Source organism: Rhipicephalus sanguineus, chromosome 4 (assembly GCF_013339695.2).
Source record: "Rhipicephalus sanguineus isolate Rsan-2018 chromosome 4, BIME_Rsan_1.4, whole genome shotgun sequence".
NCBI lineage: Eukaryota > Metazoa > Arthropoda > Arachnida > Ixodida > Ixodidae > Rhipicephalus > Rhipicephalus sanguineus.
The window spans coordinates 14,897,881-14,919,309 of NC_051179.1; the positions used below are offsets into that span (position 1 = coordinate 14,897,881).

The window sequence follows — 21,429 nt, forward strand, 5'->3', positions numbered from 1 at the left end:
CTGCACAGTGCGAGGAAGTATACGTCATGCTACTGCGAAGCCGTGTTTGACTAGGAGGCGGGAAAATGTGGCGGTCCGTGAGTGCGCCAGCGAGCGCTACGTTGAAAGGTCTCCGCTTTTGCACTTGTTCATCTTTCGGCTTTGTCAGCTTATATAGCTAAGGATCATACCAGCCGAATCATGAATCGCTACCTATAAAATCTTTAAGGTGCTCTTAACCCATATATGCCCAGTGTCCTACATATGGACGCTTTGGTGCACTCTAGCATCGCTATTTCTTTAGCTAGAGTCACTAGAAAAATTTCAGAGTATCGCATCTGTTTTCCGCGCGCCGCCGCGATTGGCTTACTCGCATCACGTGACCTCTCGCCGCCATATCCCTTCCAAGCGCTTTGGGTGCAGGCGCGTTGAATGCAGAGCGCGGCCGGATATTTAGCAGTACCACGGTCCCTAGAAGTACTTCGTCGCTTTTTTAAACGCGTCATGCAGATGCCAGGGCGTAGCTCACCATTAACCGAACGTTGCTGGTGATCTACTCCGGGAATTTCGTAATTTTTGCATTCCATGTGGGAAACATTAACGTCAAAGAGCGTCGTTGTACGTGGCTGCATAGTTGGCCGCGGAATGAATTCGCGCCCCTCGAAGAACACTCCTTTCTGCAGTGAACTACACAAACTTTGCTGGAAAAGCTCTCATGCAACAGGATACTTCACCTTTTCGGTTCGCTATGTTCAGCGATATTGAAAACTACATACTACACATCTTTCTATTTGCTCGGCTGTTTATATCTCGATCTGTTGAACAGATTGTGCATGCATTTCTAGTTATAAGCGTGTCAAGCACGAGAGCGAAATCGAAGATTGTCGCATGATCATTTGCCACTGCGCAAAACTGAAGCGTGGAACTCTATTGATAATTTGGTATAAGGCAATGTTATTAAGCGTATCTTATTTTTTTTTTCAAAAAAGAATGTTGCTAATACTGCATTGCGCCGAGCGCACTCTTACAAAACTGTTTAGTAGGTGAGAAATGGTCGCAGCAAAAAAAAAAAAAAAGAGAGAGAAAAAGGCTAATCCTCTCACTCATTGAGGGAATCGATTTCATGCGAGCCCTAGATCTATATACATACTGTGTTGCAGTAGCATGCGCGTTAAAGATTTTCGGGATGTGCTATTTCTGATCAAAATAACATAAAACACTGCGCCGAGGAAGTTTTAACAAGAGTGCATTACGAAAACAAAAGCTGAAATTAAAAGCAGTGCAGAAAGCGAACCCCAGCCGTTTACGCGCTGGCAACGCCAAAAAAAAAAAAAACTTTGTCGGAACACAGCAAAATATTTGGAAATGCACTGCAACGTTGGGAATATTAAGGAGACAAAAAATAGGAAATGAAACAACTGAGTAGTGACGTCAATTATTTTTGATGGCCTATTTTCTGCGTATCTGTTAGGAAATGACAACGTATTCGCAAAATGAGATGCACCTTACCTACCGCACGCCGATTCACCTATGCGTTCGGCTGCTGGCGTTCCGAACCGAGAGAAATACTTCACGCACACCTTCCACTTACCGTACACACACCACTGTTATTACAAATAACACCCAGCTGAACAGCAAGCATGGTGCGCAAGTAAGGTATGCGTTAGCGATCAGTCGAAGGACGCAATGCTGAATGTTCTCGTTCGATAATGTTCTCGAATGCGCTATGAAGTGAACCTGAACACCGACTGCAAAGCTAGCGCAAACAGTCAGTATTCACCAAGTGTCGAAGTAAATGGCATCTCGCACGGTCATTACGCTAATGCAACCATGTCTACAGCTCCGGACCTTGCGAACACACCCGGCCGTGAAATGAAAAGAGACCGATGAAGCCACGAAGAGAGTTCGCGAGCACATGACAACATTCGCCGCACGTTTCATTAGCTACACCGCTTGCCGCACAGTCGATTCATGACTGTCGATGACTCGAAATCACTTCTGATATCCTTTTGAAGAAACACACACACACATATTGCAGTTACGCCGAGCGTAACACGGCATCGAGGCGAAAATATCGGTCACTTCTCAACACACGCTACCAACTCGCCGGACTGTCCGGAAGGGAAATGGCCGCCGCCGCTCAATGTTGCCCGCGTGCAGCCTACCTTTGCGGTACTCTGAAATTTTCCAGTGACTCTATCTTTAGCTGATGACTAGCGCCACCTACAGCACATCAAGCATGCCTCATTCTCAACGTGTGCAAGCCTAGACATTGGCCTAGACATTGCTTGCTTTTCATGCTGCCACGTGCCGACGCGGAGGAGCGCTGGCTTCTCCGCCTTTTCATCAATACTGTGCTGTGCCTGGCAGTATTAACACATTTCAATTCGGCCTTCTCGGGCGCGTGCCCGCGCTGTGCGGAGGAGTCTTCTGAAACCTATCACATGGTTTGGGCATGCCCCTCCAATCCTGCCTACCCACCCCACTCCCACCCCACCCGAGAGGACTGGGAAGCTGTCCTGCTCGGCTGCTCCGACCTCCAAGCCCAACAGGCATTGGTGGCTAGAGCCCGGGCCGCCGCGGCAGCTACAGGGATACCGGACTAGGGATCCCTCCAAGTGATTGTGAAGGGCGGGCCCATCCGGCTCACCCCGTCCACACCTCTCGCTGTATATAGTGTAATAAATGTTTTCCACCACCACCACCGCTTTCTCCGGGCAAACGCGTGCTTTGTGTGAAATACGTAATGGAGAGGAAGAAGTGCAATGTCGGTGTGCACGTGAAATGTTTCAAAGCTTACCACACCCGCACATATCACCCCTAATGCCCAGTGTCCTATATGTACAGTACGGTCCACTGTTAAAGGGAACACTAGAATGAGCACCATTCATATTTTGCGGCCCTCTGGCAGCAAGTGGATAAGGAAACAATGTTCATGTACTGCACTAGTCTGTCAAAAGGAGTCAGAACTGTCAGTCACCAGTAGTCTTATGTAAATCTAAGCCACTTTGCTTTCGCAAGAGAGTGAAATCCAAAAATGCCATGCACGCAACTGTTCCCTTTAACAGTGGACCCGTCTGTGCAGGACGGCTTGAAGAACAGTGTTGCGTTTACCTGGCAGTAAATAAAGAACTTGTGCTTTCTTTTGAGGGCAGAAGTACACTTTTCGTGAAAAAAAATATTTGTTTTGTCATTTTTTCTGAGTTTGGGCATATATGGGTTAATACCGTTTAAGCCAGGGGTCTCAAACACGCGGCCCGCGAGCCGCACATGACTGTCTTCGCCGCGCATTTTTTAAATTTATTTTCTTAGTATGTTCGTGAGCTACACAGGCATAACTGGTCTATGGAATTGTTTTCGTGAGGCACCCCATGTGGTCACCATGTGTTGAAACATAACCGTGAAACAAAAAACAGAATCGGCGCCCAGACTTTAGTCATTTTGGAGATCGGTATCGACATGTTGTTGGAATCCTCGCACCAACGCTTGCTGGCAGTCTGTAAAAACGCCGTCTTCCCCACCGCTTCTACCTTCTTCACTGCCACGGCCCTTGCGGGACTAAATTGCGTGACTGCGGCCCGTTGGCTGAGGTGAGTTCGAGACGCCTGGTTTAAACTAACGTCATCAAACACAAAGTGTGAAGCACGAATATCTTAAATGCCTCTCTTTGATTTCTCTTAAAAACAGAAATCAAAAGCTGCAACAGAAGGCTGATAAATCCCAGCTCGTGACAAACACATATTTGACGGGGCCGCACATTTCAGCTTCGCTAAGCTTCGCTGGTTAACCACCTGTACATACAGAGTGCTTGAGCGGGGATCTTGTGATGACGGCAACAGCTGGTCTGTCAAGCGTGCACGAAGCGCACAGAGACTCGCGATGTGGCAAAAGAGCTGGCACGTAAACAAGAGCATGACATGCACATTCAGATCAAACCGGAGCGCCGAAAGGTTTCGCTCAATCCTCGCGCAGGCTTGGCATGTGGCGGCACCTATCGGCGGTAACCGCAAGTAACAACTTTGGGCGAGTTCGCTAAGCCTAAATAACAACGGTCGTTGAAAGCAGTGAACTACTTCGGTCACACAACAGTGGTGTTGCCCCGGCTTCTTTCGTGCCCGCCGTCTGCACGGCCACAACGATAAAACATATAGGAACCGTTGTTATTATCGGCGACGACAGGATTGTGCATTCAAAGATACCGATGCAAACAACACTTAAGAGAACAAAGCGAGCAAACTGATTGACAGCTCGCAGACAAACGGGTTTCAATGGAAGCCGCAGCATGACCATGTCACGTAGTGGCTCCCGAAACGAAACAAAAGCACATAACATGAGGCGATGACGCGATCACGGCTATTCCTGTTTGTGTTGCTACCTCGTCTGCTCTCTAGTGAATGTTAACCAACTTGTGCCCAGTCACGTGCACGCAAGCGCATTCTGCCAGTGTACCTTACTCACCGTGACAGGCATGGCTGAACTCACGGGATGTCTAGCCGGGTACATGACGGGTCAGCCTCGCATCCGAAGAGGCGTCCCCCCGCCGCTACGATGCCCGCCGTTGGCACGTCGCCATAGCCGTATCCAACTGGCTAGTATCCTGCGCTACCTGGTACACCAACGAAGAAGACACATCCCGCAGCACAAGCACCAGCGGACAAGCTGAGGAGATTCACCCGCGAGGCACCACTTCCCGGGTCGTCCTAGTCGGCGCAGTTGTTGGGAGCGCGCCGGCTTTCGTAAACGCGCGGTCTGCCGAACGGCGAAGAGCGATTGCGGAGCCCAGAGATTGGCTTAATCAACAAACATGACTGTTCCCAGGCGTCAGCTCGACCGCGCTGGCACCGCTTTAGAGCCGCTTTCCACGAGAAAACGTTGGGAGAAGCGCAGCCCTCTCATCCCCGAGTCTCCGGTCGCGGAACAGAGCGCGCAGGCGGAGCGCCCACGTGGGTCTCCGGTCACCGACGCGCTCCGCCTCCCGCAGCCTGGCAGTGCGGCCGTGCGGCGCCCGACAGCCAGCCGTCAAAGTCACGCAGTCACCGACGCGCCCCGCCTCCGCAAGCGCCCGCCTCGCGGCGCTAATACGATTTCCATTTCAGCGCTGCCGCCGGAGAGCGGCGGCGCGAGACGGCCGAACGGAGGAGAGAGAGGCCGCCGATCAGCGCCCCAAGCAAGATAATTATACAGAGCTTGATGTTGCCTTTGATGAGCACTTGAGCGTGTAGTGTTGATGTTGAACAAATGTTCAGAACCTGGCCCCGAGAACCCTCCCGCCGCCGCCGCGGAGGAGCGCCTCCCCACAGTGAGAGAGACCCCCCTCTTATTTTTATCTTCTTCCAGCGCCGCGTCGCGTGTTATGGAGGCGACGCAGACGGCATTTATTTATCCCTCGTAAAGCGGAAAGAGGGCGGCCCCTGCGTGCCGCCTCTCTCTTGATTATTTCGCTCTCCTTCGCGGCGTTTTGTTCTGCGGCTGCCGCTGCTGCTTCTGAGGAGTGAAATTGTTCCCGCGCCTGTTTAACTCGAGAGCGTTCCTCTCCCGCGCCTGGACGAGATCAATTAAACGCGCCCCCTCTTCCCGCCGCCACATCGGCGGGCGACCCGGCATTTTTGTTTTCTTGCCGCGTGTCGCTGCCTTTAGGCGTCCGTGGAGATCCGCCACGAGGGTCTCCTCGATGCACTTGCCGTAGCACCGGCGCTCTATCGCCGTTCTCAGCGTGAGCAAACAGCCGTTCGCTTCATTCTTTTCGTCCTCTCTCGTCGTTTTAAACCTGTGTGACTGCATTGCCGCGATTCTGCTAGTGTGCTGCGGCCCGGTGGAGAACCTCTTCTGCTGGTGACTGAGTCGTCATATCCTCACAAAGACGCGCACTTCCGGAGCTGCAGAACGAGTATTCTACGCACGGCCGCGAAATTTAGACGTCTGCTTTGAAATATACTTTGTCCCCCCACTTTCGCCGTTTCATTGTCCTGTCAATTAAAGCGTACGTTCCCCTTACCCGTTTCCGTTACACACGCACATATACTATACTATGCTGTATGTAGGATACTAAACCCAAATGCGTGGTGGATTGCGAATACTAGTTAAACTTAATCCCGGGCATCTCGCCGAGTTTGCGTCGATCATGTATATATGCGGGCATCGATCGATTAAGCGACATGGGCGCGCTCTCATTATTTATCTTGCCTACATGATAACGGGATTTGATCATCATTTCGGAGGGGAGCCTTTCAGGTTGTGCTGGCTTACACTGCAATTATATTGTTGACCTCGTTCAGCGGAGCCAAACAAATATATCATTATCACAACAGAAAAAGCAGCGAGGAAAACGATACGCGTGCAACAACGCAGCGTTGTGTTTTTTCTGTCTCTTGTACAGTTTTATTGTTTGTTTTTTTAACATTACGGACCGCCCTACCGAAAAGTATCACGAAGTGATCAACGGATAGCAGCTGGATCGGGACCTTGCAATGGCATCTTCTGCTCCTCTATAGTATATCGAGTGGGACGTATTGTTATGTGGGTTAATAAATGGAACGGCCATCAAACCACTTCATATGGGTGCACTTGTGTCGTGTTTCGGAAACAGCACGACAAAACATACCACGAAAACTTTGAATCGTCATATATAACGCATATAGCTATAAAACCAAGTAGCATCAAGAAAAAAAAAAAAGGTCGCACTGCTACATTGCGTATCGGTTGAATTAGCGCTCCGTGACCGACCGTACCAATGACGCAGCAGTTGTCGACGTGCCCGTTCCATTCCCAAGCACGAAGCGGCGTCAGATCGGAAGGGCCATGCTGCGCTCGTATAGTGTCATATCGAAGGTTACACTCGGCGATATATATATATATATATATATATATATATATATATATATATATATATATATATATATATATATATATATGAGAGAGGGCGGTGTGCTGTCACGTGCTGAGAATTGATTTTCGCCGCGCGTACGCAAGCAGGCGGGGCGGCGAGAGGTTGGGGTGCTTGCTCAGTGTATAAATACTACGCTCTGTGCAAGCAAGCGAGCTGCGCCGCTGGCTGTCGGCCCCGTTCTGACTCCCCCTTTCCTTTCGCATCGAGTGGGCGCAGATTTTCGGTTCTTCCCGCGAGGGCGGAAGGCGTACGAATGCTGCGCACCAGTGCGGCTTGCACCCCTCCCCCCCTCTCTCTCTATTTCCGAACAGGGGAAGATCGTATGTGAGCGGGCGAGGTTCGGGGTGTGGGGTAGTTGCGGGGACTGCCGGCTGTGCGGATGGTAATGGATCAGCGACGAAATGGCCGCGAACGCCTGCCGTGTTCCCCCTCCAGTGTGTGTTGAGTCTTATTTTTTTTTTTCTTCCTCGATGCGGACAAAAGAAACAGCAGTTGCTTGTGTGGTGGTGTGGGGCTTGGATCGTGTTGGGGGGCTACATAGATGGGATGGAGGGCGCAGTGGAAATGTTGAGGGGGGAGCGGGGTCGGAACTGTGAGCGCGAGATGAAGCAAGACACCCCCCCCCCCCCCTCATCCCGTTCCACCGCCTCGCTTCGCCGCGGCCCGGTGGTTCACCGGGGAGGAGTTGCAGCGCCCACGTTCTCCGCGCCCCGCGCGCGAAACGGCGGACAGGGGCTTGTTCCGCTTCTGCCCGCGGCACGCCTGTTAAGCTTGCCACACACATGCACAAAAGGAGAGGAAAATATAAAACTAGCCAAAGTAGACGGAAACGTTTCATTTTTTCTTTTGGCTCTCTGGCGATCGCTATTGCAACACATATGTGCGTGCAATAACAATGCGGTGATTTAGCCTTTGTACGCAACGCGCGCTTTGTAATAGTTTCATACACCGAATGCGATGATAGGCCCGAAAGCCGATAAAAGGATCACCGACAGCTGCATGCCGTTACGTGAGTGTCTTCCTGTTTAATATTCACGCTGGCTTATATAATGACATTCCGAGAAATGTCGTGAGGTAGCCAGTCAACAAGGTTGAAGACAGAAAAATAAAAAAAATAAAAGCAGGAATTCGAGTCTTGGTCCTTTTACAGCCCATAGGCAACTAAGGAGTTGCTAATCCCTTCTAACACAGGGCAAGCGCCACAGGAAAAATACACATATGCATATTAATGAAGGAAGAGAATTTTTGAGGGCTCGTTTCTGTTTGACACAACGGTAATGAAAACCAGCAGGCTGGTTTTAATTACCGATATGTACATGTGTTTTCTTTCATGCACAGACGCACCGTCACGCACACACCGTCCATTGACCTGAGGCAGAGGGCGCTACGTAGATCGCAGTACTAGAGTGCCTCGATGCGCTCGTTCGCCTCCGCGCGCATCGAGGCACTCTACGCAGTACACAAAATGCCTTTACGCGCGCGCATCGAGGCAGCGTACTTAGTGGACGGCCCAGTGTCGCTGACATTGGCCGATAGGGGCACGAAGAAAATGAGATGCTTTAGCAAAATATTGCCAGGGTCCAGGCCCGTAGCCAGGAGGGGAGGGGGGATAGGCGCCTCCCCCCGCCCCCCGAAATGTAGGGGGTGTTTTACCGAAAATAAATAATTAAAATAGGTGATTTTCTCAAATAGTCAGAACCTTCAGCAAGTGCCCCCTCCCCTTCCAAGAATAATATCCTGGCGGGTCTGCCAGGGTCCTTCAATTAATATTTGAAGGACTGCGGTATTACGTTGGGCAAGTTAGATTTTTGGCGCAAACTGAAAATCAAGAAAAAGAAGAAAAACAAGAAGACGGGATAGGACTGGCGCCTTACGTAGGGCAACGATGCCCGGCCCTCCGAGGCCAGCTACCAATCTCCTCAATAAACCACTTCTTTTTATATGGCGCTTTATTAAACATGAACCTCTCTAGACTCTTCATGGCGACAACTACGCAGCGCGCCTTAGCCTTGAGGATAAAGCCACTGTTGCTGATATTTGTTGGGCTTTGAATGAATACTGGATTATCAAGAAACTTATGCGTGGAGCGGAGTTGAGGAGCCAGCTTCACTGAACGTCGCGAAGGCTGATGAAACAGCTTCACGGAACTTCACAAGCATCCTAAAGAATTTCGAAGCTTGAAAATCAATTTGTACAAGCTAAAGTGGTTGAGCAGTTTCTCTTTGCAACGTCGTCGGAAATGTCTCTTCGAAAACAGTTCATAGTAGTCTGAACTAGAGCACTGCACGGGCCGATTTTCCCGGCCCGGGCCCGGCCCGGCCCGAAAACGCCATGCTCCGGCCCGCCCGAGCCCGGCCCGGTGTTCTTAAATGTGGCCCGTACCCGGCCCGGGCCCGAAAGGTTTGGGCCCGGCCCGGCCCGGCCCGACCCGACCCGTTTCAGCTAGTTATGCCTTGAGCATAAAGGAGGCACCGTCTAACCTTCGGTTATTGTGCAGATACCGGCCACACACAAGATATTTTCTAGAGATTGTTTTGGGAACTTCTTTCAGTGTCACGACTTTCACTGGTACTGTGTATACTTTCGGTTAATTACGCCCGTACAGTGCCTCCTCTATTTTTCAGTGCCTGGGCAAACGCTCTCCTCCAGCCGTCAAGCGCGCGCTCCGCGTCCGCTCGCCGCTGCCGCGTGGTGGCGCTGTGCAAGTAGACTACGCGAATCTGACGCTGAACGGCCACGCGTATCACGAAGCTCACGAATTCGTGTATGCATCCGAGTTTAATTGCATTTGTGCTTCTTGCAGGCTTTCACAGGTACAGGGGGATGGAAAGAAACGCGAACATAGCGGCGCGCTGTTTTCATCACGCTCTAACCGTAGTGGCAATAAAAAGATGCTAGATGGTCTTTTATTGTGTCATGGATGACGTCGTGTTCTCATCAATCATCCAGGCTATAACCACTTGAAGATAAATGCGAAACAGCAAAGAATGCAGATGCCGCATGTTCGCGCGTCTTTCCATCCCCACTGTAAGTATTCCGTAGGCCGACTGTCAGGCCGTGCTGCCGGTTCGATACTTGCACTCGAGTTTGACAGTATTCGCGTTTTATTTTCTATTTCAGGCTATTGCAACCGCCCCAATGACTTAGTATGTCATACTGTTGTGTTCCACTCTGCAAATGGACCTGAAAGAAATCACGACTGTCTTTTTTTTATTTCCCTTTATTGATAAAGAAAAAAAATCTCACAGGGTCCCTTATGCATTCATCTAAGACGACTGAAAGGCGAAAGCCATCTCCTTCTTTTTCTTCTAGTCAATGTATTGAACATTCCCTGCCTCACTCCGAGATATTTCTGCGCCTAACGTGGTTTTCTCACAGCCGCAAGGATCGGAGGCAGCTCAAGCTTTCTGCACATCAGCGGAGGCATGCACTGCCTCCGTGATCAGCCCATTTTGACCAAGCGACGATGTAATATGACGACGTCACGTGAATGTGACGTCACGATGGTGTCACAAAATTTTATGATCTGTGACGTCATATGATGACGTCATCACGTATTTATTTTTTGCATCACTCGTGCTGACGCCGCCGACGGTCAATTTTCGCGTTTGATGAGGCATCTAAGGCTTTCGCCTTGATACACTGTTCGGATGTCGTTCCATGAAATTCCAGCTGCCGCTGGTGTTCGGTAGAGGTGGCTTGCAGTAATTAGGCAGGATAATTGGGCTCCTAACACATCTTCAAACAAACCAGATTATGCAGCCGTCGTTTACGACGCGAAGATTTCATAGAATATAAGAAGCGGCGGCTTATGAAGGATGCAGTAGCATCACTCTTTGCAGACTACCCTTCACATTTGCAGCCCAAGGTAACAACTGAATCAAGCATGACAAGTATCCCTAAACGTGACCGTGTTGCGTCTGAACAGTCAACGAATGCATGTAGTACAAGTAGCAACGCTGCCTCGCGATCGCCGTCATTTGCATGCAGCGCTGACATTAGGTCCCGAAGCTGAAGAAACTGATCCCATGGACACTACATGCGCTACCGGCGAAACAACCGACAATCATTATGTACATTGTCACTGGAAGCAGCTTAGTGACATTTCACGCTATTTAGCGCATGAACTCATGGCTTGCGTATAGTGTGCTACACCAGTAGACGGTAGCACGCATCGGGGAACTTTAAGCGCCCAAGCTTTTAGTATTAGTTCTTGGCAAATGCTGCTTTCGAAAATCGACTTTCAGACAGTGAATAACCGACTCTCAGTCAAGCGAACGTAACAGTGACAAAACAATTTTCCGCGCATCACTGGCATGCGCTCTCTGGAATCGGGCTAGCAGACGACGCGCGAGCGTCTCGATCAAATAGCCGCGAAAGACACATGCCTTCGAAATGGGCTGGTTGTCCAGAACGACAAGTGCTTCATGATTCCAGTTTACAAGTTTTCATTATACCTTAAACAACGCGAATACAGCCGAAAACTGAACCATATAGCAGCTTCGAATGCAGCTACGGCATTCGTTTCCGCGAGCGACGACGCGACGGCTGGTCTACTACGGTGGCGGCGCCCTGCGGCTAAAAGCCGCACTAACGCCGACAGTCGTTTCCCATTGCGCTCCGCTCCTTCACCCAGGCACAGAAAAATAGAGGAGGCGCTGGCCCGTAACACTCTTGCAAAATAATTGCAGGGCAATATAAAATATAATTGGAGTAATAGCTGGCTGTTTCATGTACGCACGCAGTGCGTACATGAAACAGCCATGCAATCTTATGCAATCCTATGCAAACCATGCAATCTTATTTTTGCATTTCAAAGAACGTATACAAAATATACCTCCATAAACTGAAAAAAAAAAAAAAACATGGCAGACATTTGTAGTTTAAGTTTTACATCAATTGCACACGAGCTAGGGCTGTTGAGTAAAAGTAGCAAGTCTGCAAACTTCATCTATTGCACAATGCAATGAAAAAAAAAAACGTGCTCTAGCTGCTTCTGGTAGGAATACACCAGGCTGGGCAGCGTTACATAAATTAAAGCTGTCGTGTTGACTCCTCGGCAGGCAACTGCACCCAACGTACACAACGTTTTCGTGTTCAAAACAAGAACGTTCTTTGTCCCACCCTTCTTCACCGAGTCACCGCCACCGCAGTGCCATAGATCTGTCAAAGCGAGGCACACCCGTTAGAGAGCGAGCCATCGTCCTCGCTGTTCCCCGGAGATGGCTGTCTCGTCGTCTTCGTGTGACCACCTTCGATCTTTGAAAATGTTACGCCTTAAAGCGAGACCGGACTAAGGGCTTCCAAAACAACTGTCTATTAGAGCGCCGAAGTGAACCAGCCGGCGGCCTCTTTAGCGATCCCCGTCGACGTGACGTGTCGGGTGTCCGGAGCGTGATTATACAGATGCGTAGGAGACCCGGGCCTAATACGGGCCTGGCTCAGGCCCGAGCCCGACCCGAGCCCGACGATCACGAGCCCGAGCCCGGCCCGGGCCCGATCCAACAATCCTTCACCCGGCCCGGCCCGGCCCGCGGGCCGGGCCGGGCCCGGGCTTTCGGGCCGGCCCGGGCCCGTGCAGTGCTCTAGTCTGAACGTCTGTGGGCACATTCACAACTTTACCCCGTATATCATATTGTCCACTGTCATGAGCCAGCCTACGTATATGTAGTCCCTAGATTGGAGTAGCCACGGGAGCGTTCGCCGGAGATGTCAGAGTTCACAAAGTGAGTGTAACATACAAATTACGCACACATATAGGCCTACTGCAGATTGGGCACGTTGGTGCATTATAGCTTCGTTTTGCTATAGCGCAGCTCAATTTTGAGCCTGGAGGAAAGAGACAATAGCAAAGAAGGATTTCGATTCACCCTGCATTACCTGAACTGGTTCATGGTGGTGCCGTCTGGATGCCGTTGCGCAGGGAACGCTTCAGCAAGTCGTGCAAGCACTCTGCTACGGTCGGTTGTCTCGCGAGTTGTGGCTGTTGTGATTCGTGAATGTCTGCGTTTGCAACAAGTTCACTGACGCCCTTGTTGGATGCTGTTCAAGTAGACACGAATGCAGTCGGCTTTGTCGTCTGCTGCCATTCCAGCCATCTTGTGCTGCACCGACTCGGCACTACCCAATCTAAAAACGTTGGCACTACCTTACGAGTGGCGCAGGGAATTTGTGAACTAGCCTTGCACGACGGCTGCACTTTTTCGAAACGAATACCGTGGTGCCGACGCCGCCAAGCACGTGAAACGGATGGATGGATGGATGGATGGATGGATGGATGCTATGAGCGTCCCCTTTATAACGGGACGGTGACAAGTGGGCCACCATGCTCGAATGCCGAAGTGTAGCGCCACCACGAACTTGTTCACAAAGTGCAGGTGAAACGAATGGACCATGCACAGCCAACAGCATAAGCAATTCTTTGCTATTAGAGAGTTTTATTGCTGGATTGCTGGGTTCCCGCGGGCTTGGGGGCGCGCGGGCCCTTGCGCTCTTTTGTATTCTCCGTGGATGCGGCTGGGAGTACAAAGGAACGCAAGAGCATGCGTACGCAGGTGGCTTGGGGTCCCCAGCACTAAAACTCTTTATTGTCTCTTCACTTCAGGCTCAAAGGTGAGCTGTGCCGTAGCAAAACGAAATTATATAGAACATATACAAACCCACGCACGAACCTACATAAAGAATGGTAGAAGCCCCCTCCCCCGCGGAACAAATTTCTGGCTACCCCCTGGTTCACACACTGCTTTTCTTGCTCGTCGTGCTTTTGCCACTTCTAATTTAAGTGAACTTACGCCAACAACACAAACGCCTTTTTTACAAGTTACTATGGGATTGTCACGCTTCATTGTTGACCCCGTATGGGGAACAACGTACCTGCCATTCGGGGGACGCGCTTTCCCTGGAACTGGGAACGGTAAAAGCACAAAGAGCGAGAAAAGCAGGCTGTGAACGAGAGTGCTTGGTTGAAAAGAAAAAAATAGCAGGAAAGCCGTATTGCGGGTCGTAGAAGACTGATGATAAATGCATAAGAACTACCAGAAAACTTGGGCTAGTTCGTGGCAAGCTACAGCACCAAACAGGCGAGGACAGAAAAAAAAAAAAGAGGATCATGACTAGACCTGTGCGCCGCCGCCTGTTTTTTCCCACGCCGCTCGCGCCGCTGCCGAAGTTCCGAGAGTGACCACGCCGCCGCCGCGCAATAATTGCGGCGCGCCGCCGTTAGTTTTTTCTTTCAACCCGAACGGGGAATCGGGACATAAAATACATCACTTCACCGGGGGAGCTCTTCTCGACGTGTCCATGTCCATCCATGGACTGTCCATTTCGGCCACAGCCTAGTGGCTGGAGTTCAGCGAGCACCGCATCCCGTTTCCGGTTCTTCTTCCGCAACGTCATACTGACGTTAACTCTCGACACAAATGAGAGAGACGGAATGCGCTTCAACGCAACGGACGCGGCCTCCAGCATAGAGTTTCATACAATACCCTAGAAAGGAAACTGGCGCTGCGATCGTTCAACCACCATGGGAATGATGGGAAGTACAGGCTTCGGATTGGATGGCGTTAGCTAGCGAACTGTCTACGGATCTTTTTCTACAGTTTCAGTTTCGTTCTTCGCGAGGCATGGGTAGTGGAGTGCGTTTCAAAGCACCCAAGCAGCGCCTTTGTTGTTCAAAGAGGCTGAAGACCGCTAGATCTCTTGGTTTGCTGCGACGCTGCAGCTTTTGTTGTATTTGACAGTTTTAGCAAAGCGTCGTGCACTCACCGCTGCGCACAGATGTAGCGTCCCATGTCAGTGCAGCAAACTGCATCGAGTTCACGTTTGCTTGATAAGCGCGTCTTACCAAAACTCGTTCAAATCAGCTGCAAAATGACGGCGAAGCTAAGTAGACGCACCGTCGCGCTCCTCTGACTTGACTTCACAACAAAACGAGAGATGCGTTGGAGGCAGACCACTTGAACAGACGCACCTGGCATCGCAGCAGACGATACGTTAAGTGTTTCTCACTCAATACAGTACTGTTATTTCCATAAATAGATAATGCGTACTTTCGAGGGAAAAACAAGCGTGCTTCTTTTCAAATGTTGTACAAAAATAATTCATTATTTGGTGATGCCAAATCTGGAACACAATTGCAGAGCAATGCATACCCTGGTGGTTGAATTTGTCCAGGTTTCAGTTCCATCTCACGGTCACGCAAACTTTTTGCAATAAGTTTTACGTACAAAAGAATGAAGCAAGTTTTAATTGGAATTAACTTCATATCACTTTGTTTTACACTCGGCAAACAAGCGTTGCGAATCTCAAGAACCTAATCCATCCGAAGCAGATCCGAAGCCTGTACTTCCCATCATTCCCATGGTGGTTGAAGCGCTGGCTCAAGGAGCCCGCATAGACACTAGCGCCAGATTCCCCTCTAGGTATTATTGTAAGAAACTCTATGGCCTCCAGAGATCAGCTTTTGGGCGCACATCTCTGAGGCCGTGAAGGAACGCTGATCAGGTTCAATGCGGTCGCCCGTCTAACGCACCTGCGAAGGTCGGTAAGCACTCCCTGCATCGTTTTCAAACATCTGGGACACAGTTATGTGCAAGTTCAGACTTGACAAGTTCCTGTTGCTGTACATTTCGTCGACTTTCTTCTTACGCTGGGAATGTGCTGGCGGGTTCGGTGCGCCCACGTGGTTAAGAGCGCGATGACGTCACGGCTCGCCGTTTTTCGACTATACTGTATGCGCTCTGCCGAAAGGATTATGGACATATCAAGAATAGCTTCCCGGAAGTTATGGTGAATCCCATTGGCAGATTCGGAGCACTTCCGGTAGCAGTTTTTCTGCTCCATGCGCAGAGCTTGGCGTACCACGTGCGCTATGAAATGCGCTGTCCGATCGCGACCGTTCTCTCCGCTCGCGCCCGTGACGGCGAAAACTGCGCGAACTGCGAGGAATGCTGGGCGCTTGCGAAGCAGATATGCGCTATTGGCCGCGAGATCGAGCGGAGTCGCCGCCTAGCGGCTTCTGGCTGAACCGCGCCTAGTGTGGATTGCTCCGAGCGTCGTCTGCTAGCCCCGTTGTGTTTGCATGTGCGCGTACGTCATGCAGATCCTCAAAAGGCGGTTTGTTCCGTTGCGTTAGTGCAACTTTAACCACTCGTACGTATGCCTAACACGATGTAAAGAAGCATTTGGCCTTGATTGGCTGTATATGTACTGTAATAACATCAGAAAGGGCACTTGTCGAGAGTGCTGTGTGTGGTCGTCGTACCCTCCGTTCACGAGAGTCATATCAGTGTATGTGCCGCTCAGTGGTTCAAGCGCACTGCAAAGTGCACTTGGCGTTGCCCTAAAGATGAGAAGTATTAAATAGCCTTTTAGCGGCGCGGTGGTAAAAAAAGGCTCACATGTACTTGAGCGTTGTGGTTGGGTGTTGTTTATACGTTACGCGACGAGCTTTAGTTGTGTACGGTCCTGGTCTCGCTAGAGAAAAATATTTGTTAAGTCACGTCTCATACTTCGGTACTTAAATTGTCCCCTAAAAAGAACAGAAATTGAAATGACACAGAAATCGCAAAACTGAGTTGCCTTGCGCAATTTTAACTCGTGGCAAAGTTTATACAAAAACACCGGTGTACTGAGATTAAGGTGCACGTTAAAGAGCGCTGATGGTCAAAATTAATCCAAACGGCGTAGTTTACATTTATGTCGTAGTAATTTCACGCGAAGCCACATCTTTTTTTGTTTACATTATCTTGAGCGTTTGTGTTGCGTTGTTTAGATTGACGGAAGGCAGCAGACATTATTCGTACGAAAAAACGTACTTTGGTCCCGTGAAATAAGCGGATCTTTGTTCCATTACTGTCGTGCAAGTAATCAATCGAAGAAATTTCCGTGCTGTACAGTTACCTTTGTGTACTGTTACTGGAATAAAAACAAGCGTGTGCGTGTTAAACGTCTCCGTAGCGCTAAAGCGCTGTCAGCCACGTAGCTTTCCTCAGTAAACCTATAAACTGTCCTACATTTCATGGAGAACTGAATAAGAAATGCGAATGAATATTTGAGCACGCAGTGCACAAAGTGCTATTTCAACTCATCGTGCAGGAATACGGGCTTTATTTTTGTTGAGGGGCATCCAAATGAACAAGAAGTAAATAGTTAATTCAGTCGCGCTATACAGCAGTGCGTAGTAGGTGGAACACAAGCTAAACATGTACAAATAAAACAACAACAAAACGTCACCCATTGCGAAAACGCCGACTGTCGCCGAAGGCGAGCAACCCGTTCGTTGGCAGAATGCGCTTCTCTCACCACTAATTGTAACGTTCGGCGCGCTTCGTGCATTAATTCGGGAATGAAGAGCGCACATATTACCACAAAGCTGCAGTCAACGCATTCTGTTTGCCGGAAATCGGGTCACATCGCTCACAACGAAGCGCTGTTGTGCACGTTGTATACGCGCCGACAACCGCCTATCCACGCTAGCGCGGCGACGGTGCTGCCACCTGTAGCCCGATCTCGCGGCGAATATCGCCCCCTACCGTTTGCTCTGGCGAGAGCGCTTGTGTTCCATTGGCAGATTTCCTTTAGTTACTCTCCGAGTTCGTCGGCCACTCCGAATCCGCCAATGGAATTCACCATTAATTGCCGTATCTTTCTCTCCTCGAGAAGTGTCACGAGTATTGTCTGACCTCAACGCTGCGGCTTCCTTCAGCCTTATATGAGGTCGACGACCCAACTCGGTGACCCAACTCGGTGGATGACATAGGCTGTGTTCCAATTCCGGACAGCATCGTAGACAGTCTACGCTGACAGCTTAGAAGAAAGCATCGAGCCCCGGTACTCCGAGAAATTGAACGCGTCTGGATGGCGTCTGCGCGACGTGACGCCACCTCGCGTCGACAAGAAAAAGCTAAGAAAAACAAACGTAACAGTTATTTCTTTACCTTTTTTCGTGTTCGTATCTATCAAAAATTGAAGGCAGCTCACATTGAGCGCCTGGAAAAGCGTCTGCTGCATGGTGTGCAGACGACCATACCGGCGACATCGGAGCTATGGTGTCGGAGCTATCCCAGTTCGCTGAGCCGCCATCTTGTTTGGACAGCAAAGTAGCTTGCATCGTATTTGTCTCAGATGGCGTCTTTTCGAAGCTGTCTATTTTGCCGGCTACGCGAGAATTGGACTGGGTCTTAAGGTGGCCGCTGTCCACTTAGCTGTCTTAGCTGTCTACAGTGAGTATTCGAACACACCCATATTCGTGCAGTCTTGGACCTAGTACATCTGTGCATAGATAAATAAGATAGATAAGTAATGTGTATCGATGCGTTAGTACACTTTTCCCGTTCATTTATACTCTAGTAAATCGATAAATAAATATGGAAGTAATGGCAACGAAAAACTTAAATTAACAGATAACTGAGCTATAGTCGGGTACAACTTTAGAAGGCAGCGGCATTTTCCCCTCAAAGGCGGATGAACACGAGCCTCCACCATTAGGCGCGCACTTCAGATGACGTCATGAGCCAGACGGCCGGTAACCCCGCTAACCCCGCCGACGGAGAACATGCCTAACATGAAGCGGGACTATATTTCTTTAATCGCGGAGGCAATTGGCTGCTGTGCTTCGGTCATCTGGGCGGGGCCTCTCCTGTCTTCTAAAGTTGTACCCGACTATAGTTGGCAGGTATTCATGTTAAAATGACAGGACGTGCAAACACGGACAAAAGAGGGAAGTCAAGAGAGTGAACAGTTATTTCTCACGTAGACTAAAACGCGCACCTGAATGATAGGTATCACCTCTTGCCTGGGAATGCGCAGATAAGTATTTGTGTTGTGGGAATTCAGGCGTCCGCAACCAGTTGCTCGACGCCATTTTCCCTTGGAGAATTCTCGTGTCCCTCTCCTCTCGACCGGACGGGTGGCAGCTAGTCATAAATCGCCGTCACTTTGCTGCCACCCTGCCCTCGAAGGTTAAACACGGTGTCCCATTGGCCCAGTTTTGGCGGGATTTGGACCTGGCTCGCGCTCGCCTAGAAGCGGCGGCCGCGCGACCAGGTTCGGGGGAGACCACTTGGGGACCTCGAAGGGTGCGTACGCGTTTTGGCCGCTCCGGTCGGCGGCGATCCTTTGTTCTTCGCCGCCGGCCGGCAGTTACGTCGTTTTGTCGGGGCTCCGGCCTCAGCGGGCGCGCGCCACCCTCCGTGGTCTCGAAGTCCCGAGGCAGCAGGGGCGTAGCCAGAAATTTTTTTCGGGGGGGGGGGGGGGGTTCAACCATACTTTATGTATGTTCGTGCGTGCGTTTGTATGTGTGCGTGTATATATACACATGCAAAATTGAAAAATTTCGGGGGGGGGGATTTGAACCCCCCCACCCCCCCCCCCTTGGCTACGCCCCTGCGAGGCAGCGCCTCGCGATCGTGCACCGTATGTTCCTTTTAAGTGTTCTTTGTCTGTTCTGTTTCTTCTGCTCTGGGGTGCGAGATCGCGGGAGCGCTGGCCGAAGGGTAGGTCGGCTCTCCAAACTTGCTTCTTTGTTTGTTCGTTTTGTGGGTGTGCCATTCGCGGCCACATTTGGTAACTTGTATTAGCTAATTGGTGTCCTGTGCAATTATGTTACGTACGATTGGCTGTGTCGAATTATTGATCTCTTTGTAATCCCAGTAATAAATCACTAATTTGGAGAGTTTCGCTAGGGTCTACCTCGCTGCGCGCGACGGCTCGCCGTCCCTTCGCGGTGACGGGCCGAGTTCTCGCGCGCAGCAGTTCGAACGGTACACGGGTGCGGGACGAAAGAGGACGCGGCAGCCTGCATGAAGCTCCCAGTGCTCGAACCCGCGGTGGTGTTTGGCGCGTACGGCTAAAGAGTATAGAGTGAGGACCGTGCGCGCCCGGAGACGACGACACCACAGTGTCTACCTTCTTTTCCGCCACTGTATGGTTTTTCAGTTGTTTGTGGCTCTTGGGTCCGTGTTTTCCTTTTTAAAGGGCCTCAAAACAGCCTCTCAAAATTAAAAAAAAAAAAAAACAGCGCGTTATCTCCATGGCGTTTCTCGTCTTTTCGGCGCACCTCGTGACGCCAGAACGGTGATTCACGTGACGTCATCAGGATACCTCTCGATGGGTTCATATACGAGAAATATCAGCTGTGAATTGTCTCCCACCCTGCTTAGCCATGCACTCGCTCACCTGTTCTTCCTTGTCTCGCATGACCATCGTGCGCGATCAACTGATTTCGCTCCATTTTGTGCGTTTTTGACGGCGCAAGCGGAGATACCATGGTGTAGCCGACAAGCGTTAATAGGGAGTTTTAGCTTGTAACGTATACTTCTTTACGTTACCTTTACCGGATTACGTTTACCGTTTTACCGGAACTCGAGTTTTAGTAAAGTTTTTTAGCTGCCCAAACGTAAACCTTTACGTACGTACGGAAACCTTTACGTTTGCGCAAACCACTAAATGGTGATGATAACTGCATTTAGACTGCATTTAAAGAGCATTTAATTTACATAATATTGAATTACGCTGCGGCAAAATCATAAGAGAGGTTTTTAGCGTGTGCAGTATCCCGGTATAAGCGAAAGGGTGTAGCAATACTCGGGCGATGGTGTCGACATCTTGTGACGCTTCGTGCAACCACAATCGTGGACACGTTTGTTTTCGCTTAGTGTTCTTGAGAGGAAAAAATGGTTAAAAAGGCAACTCATTCGTAATAATGCCGCTGCAAGGCATTTACATTGGGAGTAGAATGCCCGTTGTTCTTGCAGTAACAATTTTGTTCTCGCCTGGTACACCTTGGCCCCGCTAGATGGCGCCACCTATCCAGCCTGTCAGCGTCTTTAGGCTTTTTACGTTTGCGGATTCGGTATTCTAGGTCGCTCTAGCCTAATCCGGCTGAAATAAGGTGATCGTAAGTGGCGCTCGCACTTCGGCTTATTTTGAGTCGGCGGCTGGAGTCTCCGCGAAGCGGATATCTCGAGTAGCCACGAACGAAGGTGGATTTGCAAGATAGGGCCGTAAACGTAAAGCCTATCCAGCGAGTAGTTTACGTTCCGTAAACCTTTACGTTCCGTAAAGGTTCGCGCATGCGCAGATTCCATCCGGTATCCGGTAACACGGTAACGTAAAGAAGTATACGTTACAAGCTAAAACTCCCTAATTCTGATAGGCTCAACGCTTAGTGTTGACATTGTGCGCGTGCATTATGAAGAAATAAGTGGCGAGGAGATATCACCACTAAGAAGGGCAGTGAAGGCGAGAACGAAACCAATGGAAAACGCGCCGGATTATTTTATTCTTCCAACGGACAAGCTCTTTACAGCGGAGACAATGTAGCTCTCCAGAAAAAAGGTGAGCCCGCATCCACGGTTTTTGTATGTTTTTTTACTGCGATAGCAATTATATGGACACTCTCGACAGATTTTCCCTGTCGCCGTCATGTTCCGTATAAAGTCCAAATTGATAACTTCGCTCCGCGTATCGTATGTTCTGCCCACGAGTAAATGCTGGCGAGCGCTGCAGAGGCCTAAACACGGCTGAATTAGAGATGAAACAAGCTGACCATCTCCATCGCACGC

The 21,429-nt window shown here is 50.1% G+C and overlaps 1 protein-coding gene across 2 annotated transcripts in view; it reads right to left on the minus strand.

Annotated features, from left to right (window-relative positions):
• LOC119389451 (transducin-like enhancer protein 4) overlaps positions 1-21,429 on the minus strand; it is a 79,632-nt gene that overhangs the window by 56,506 nt on the left and 1,697 nt on the right. Inside the window, exon 1 of one of the 2 annotated variants that reach the window (XM_037656716.2) lies at positions 4,438-4,890. The exons of the other annotated variant lie outside the window; for it this stretch is intronic. Coding sequence (XP_037512644.1) covers positions 4,438-4,482 — 45 coding nt within the window. The 5' untranslated portion in view covers positions 4,483-4,890. Of the gene's footprint in view, positions 1-4,437; positions 4,891-21,429 lie in introns of those variants that run through there. 2 annotated transcript variants of the gene reach the window in all.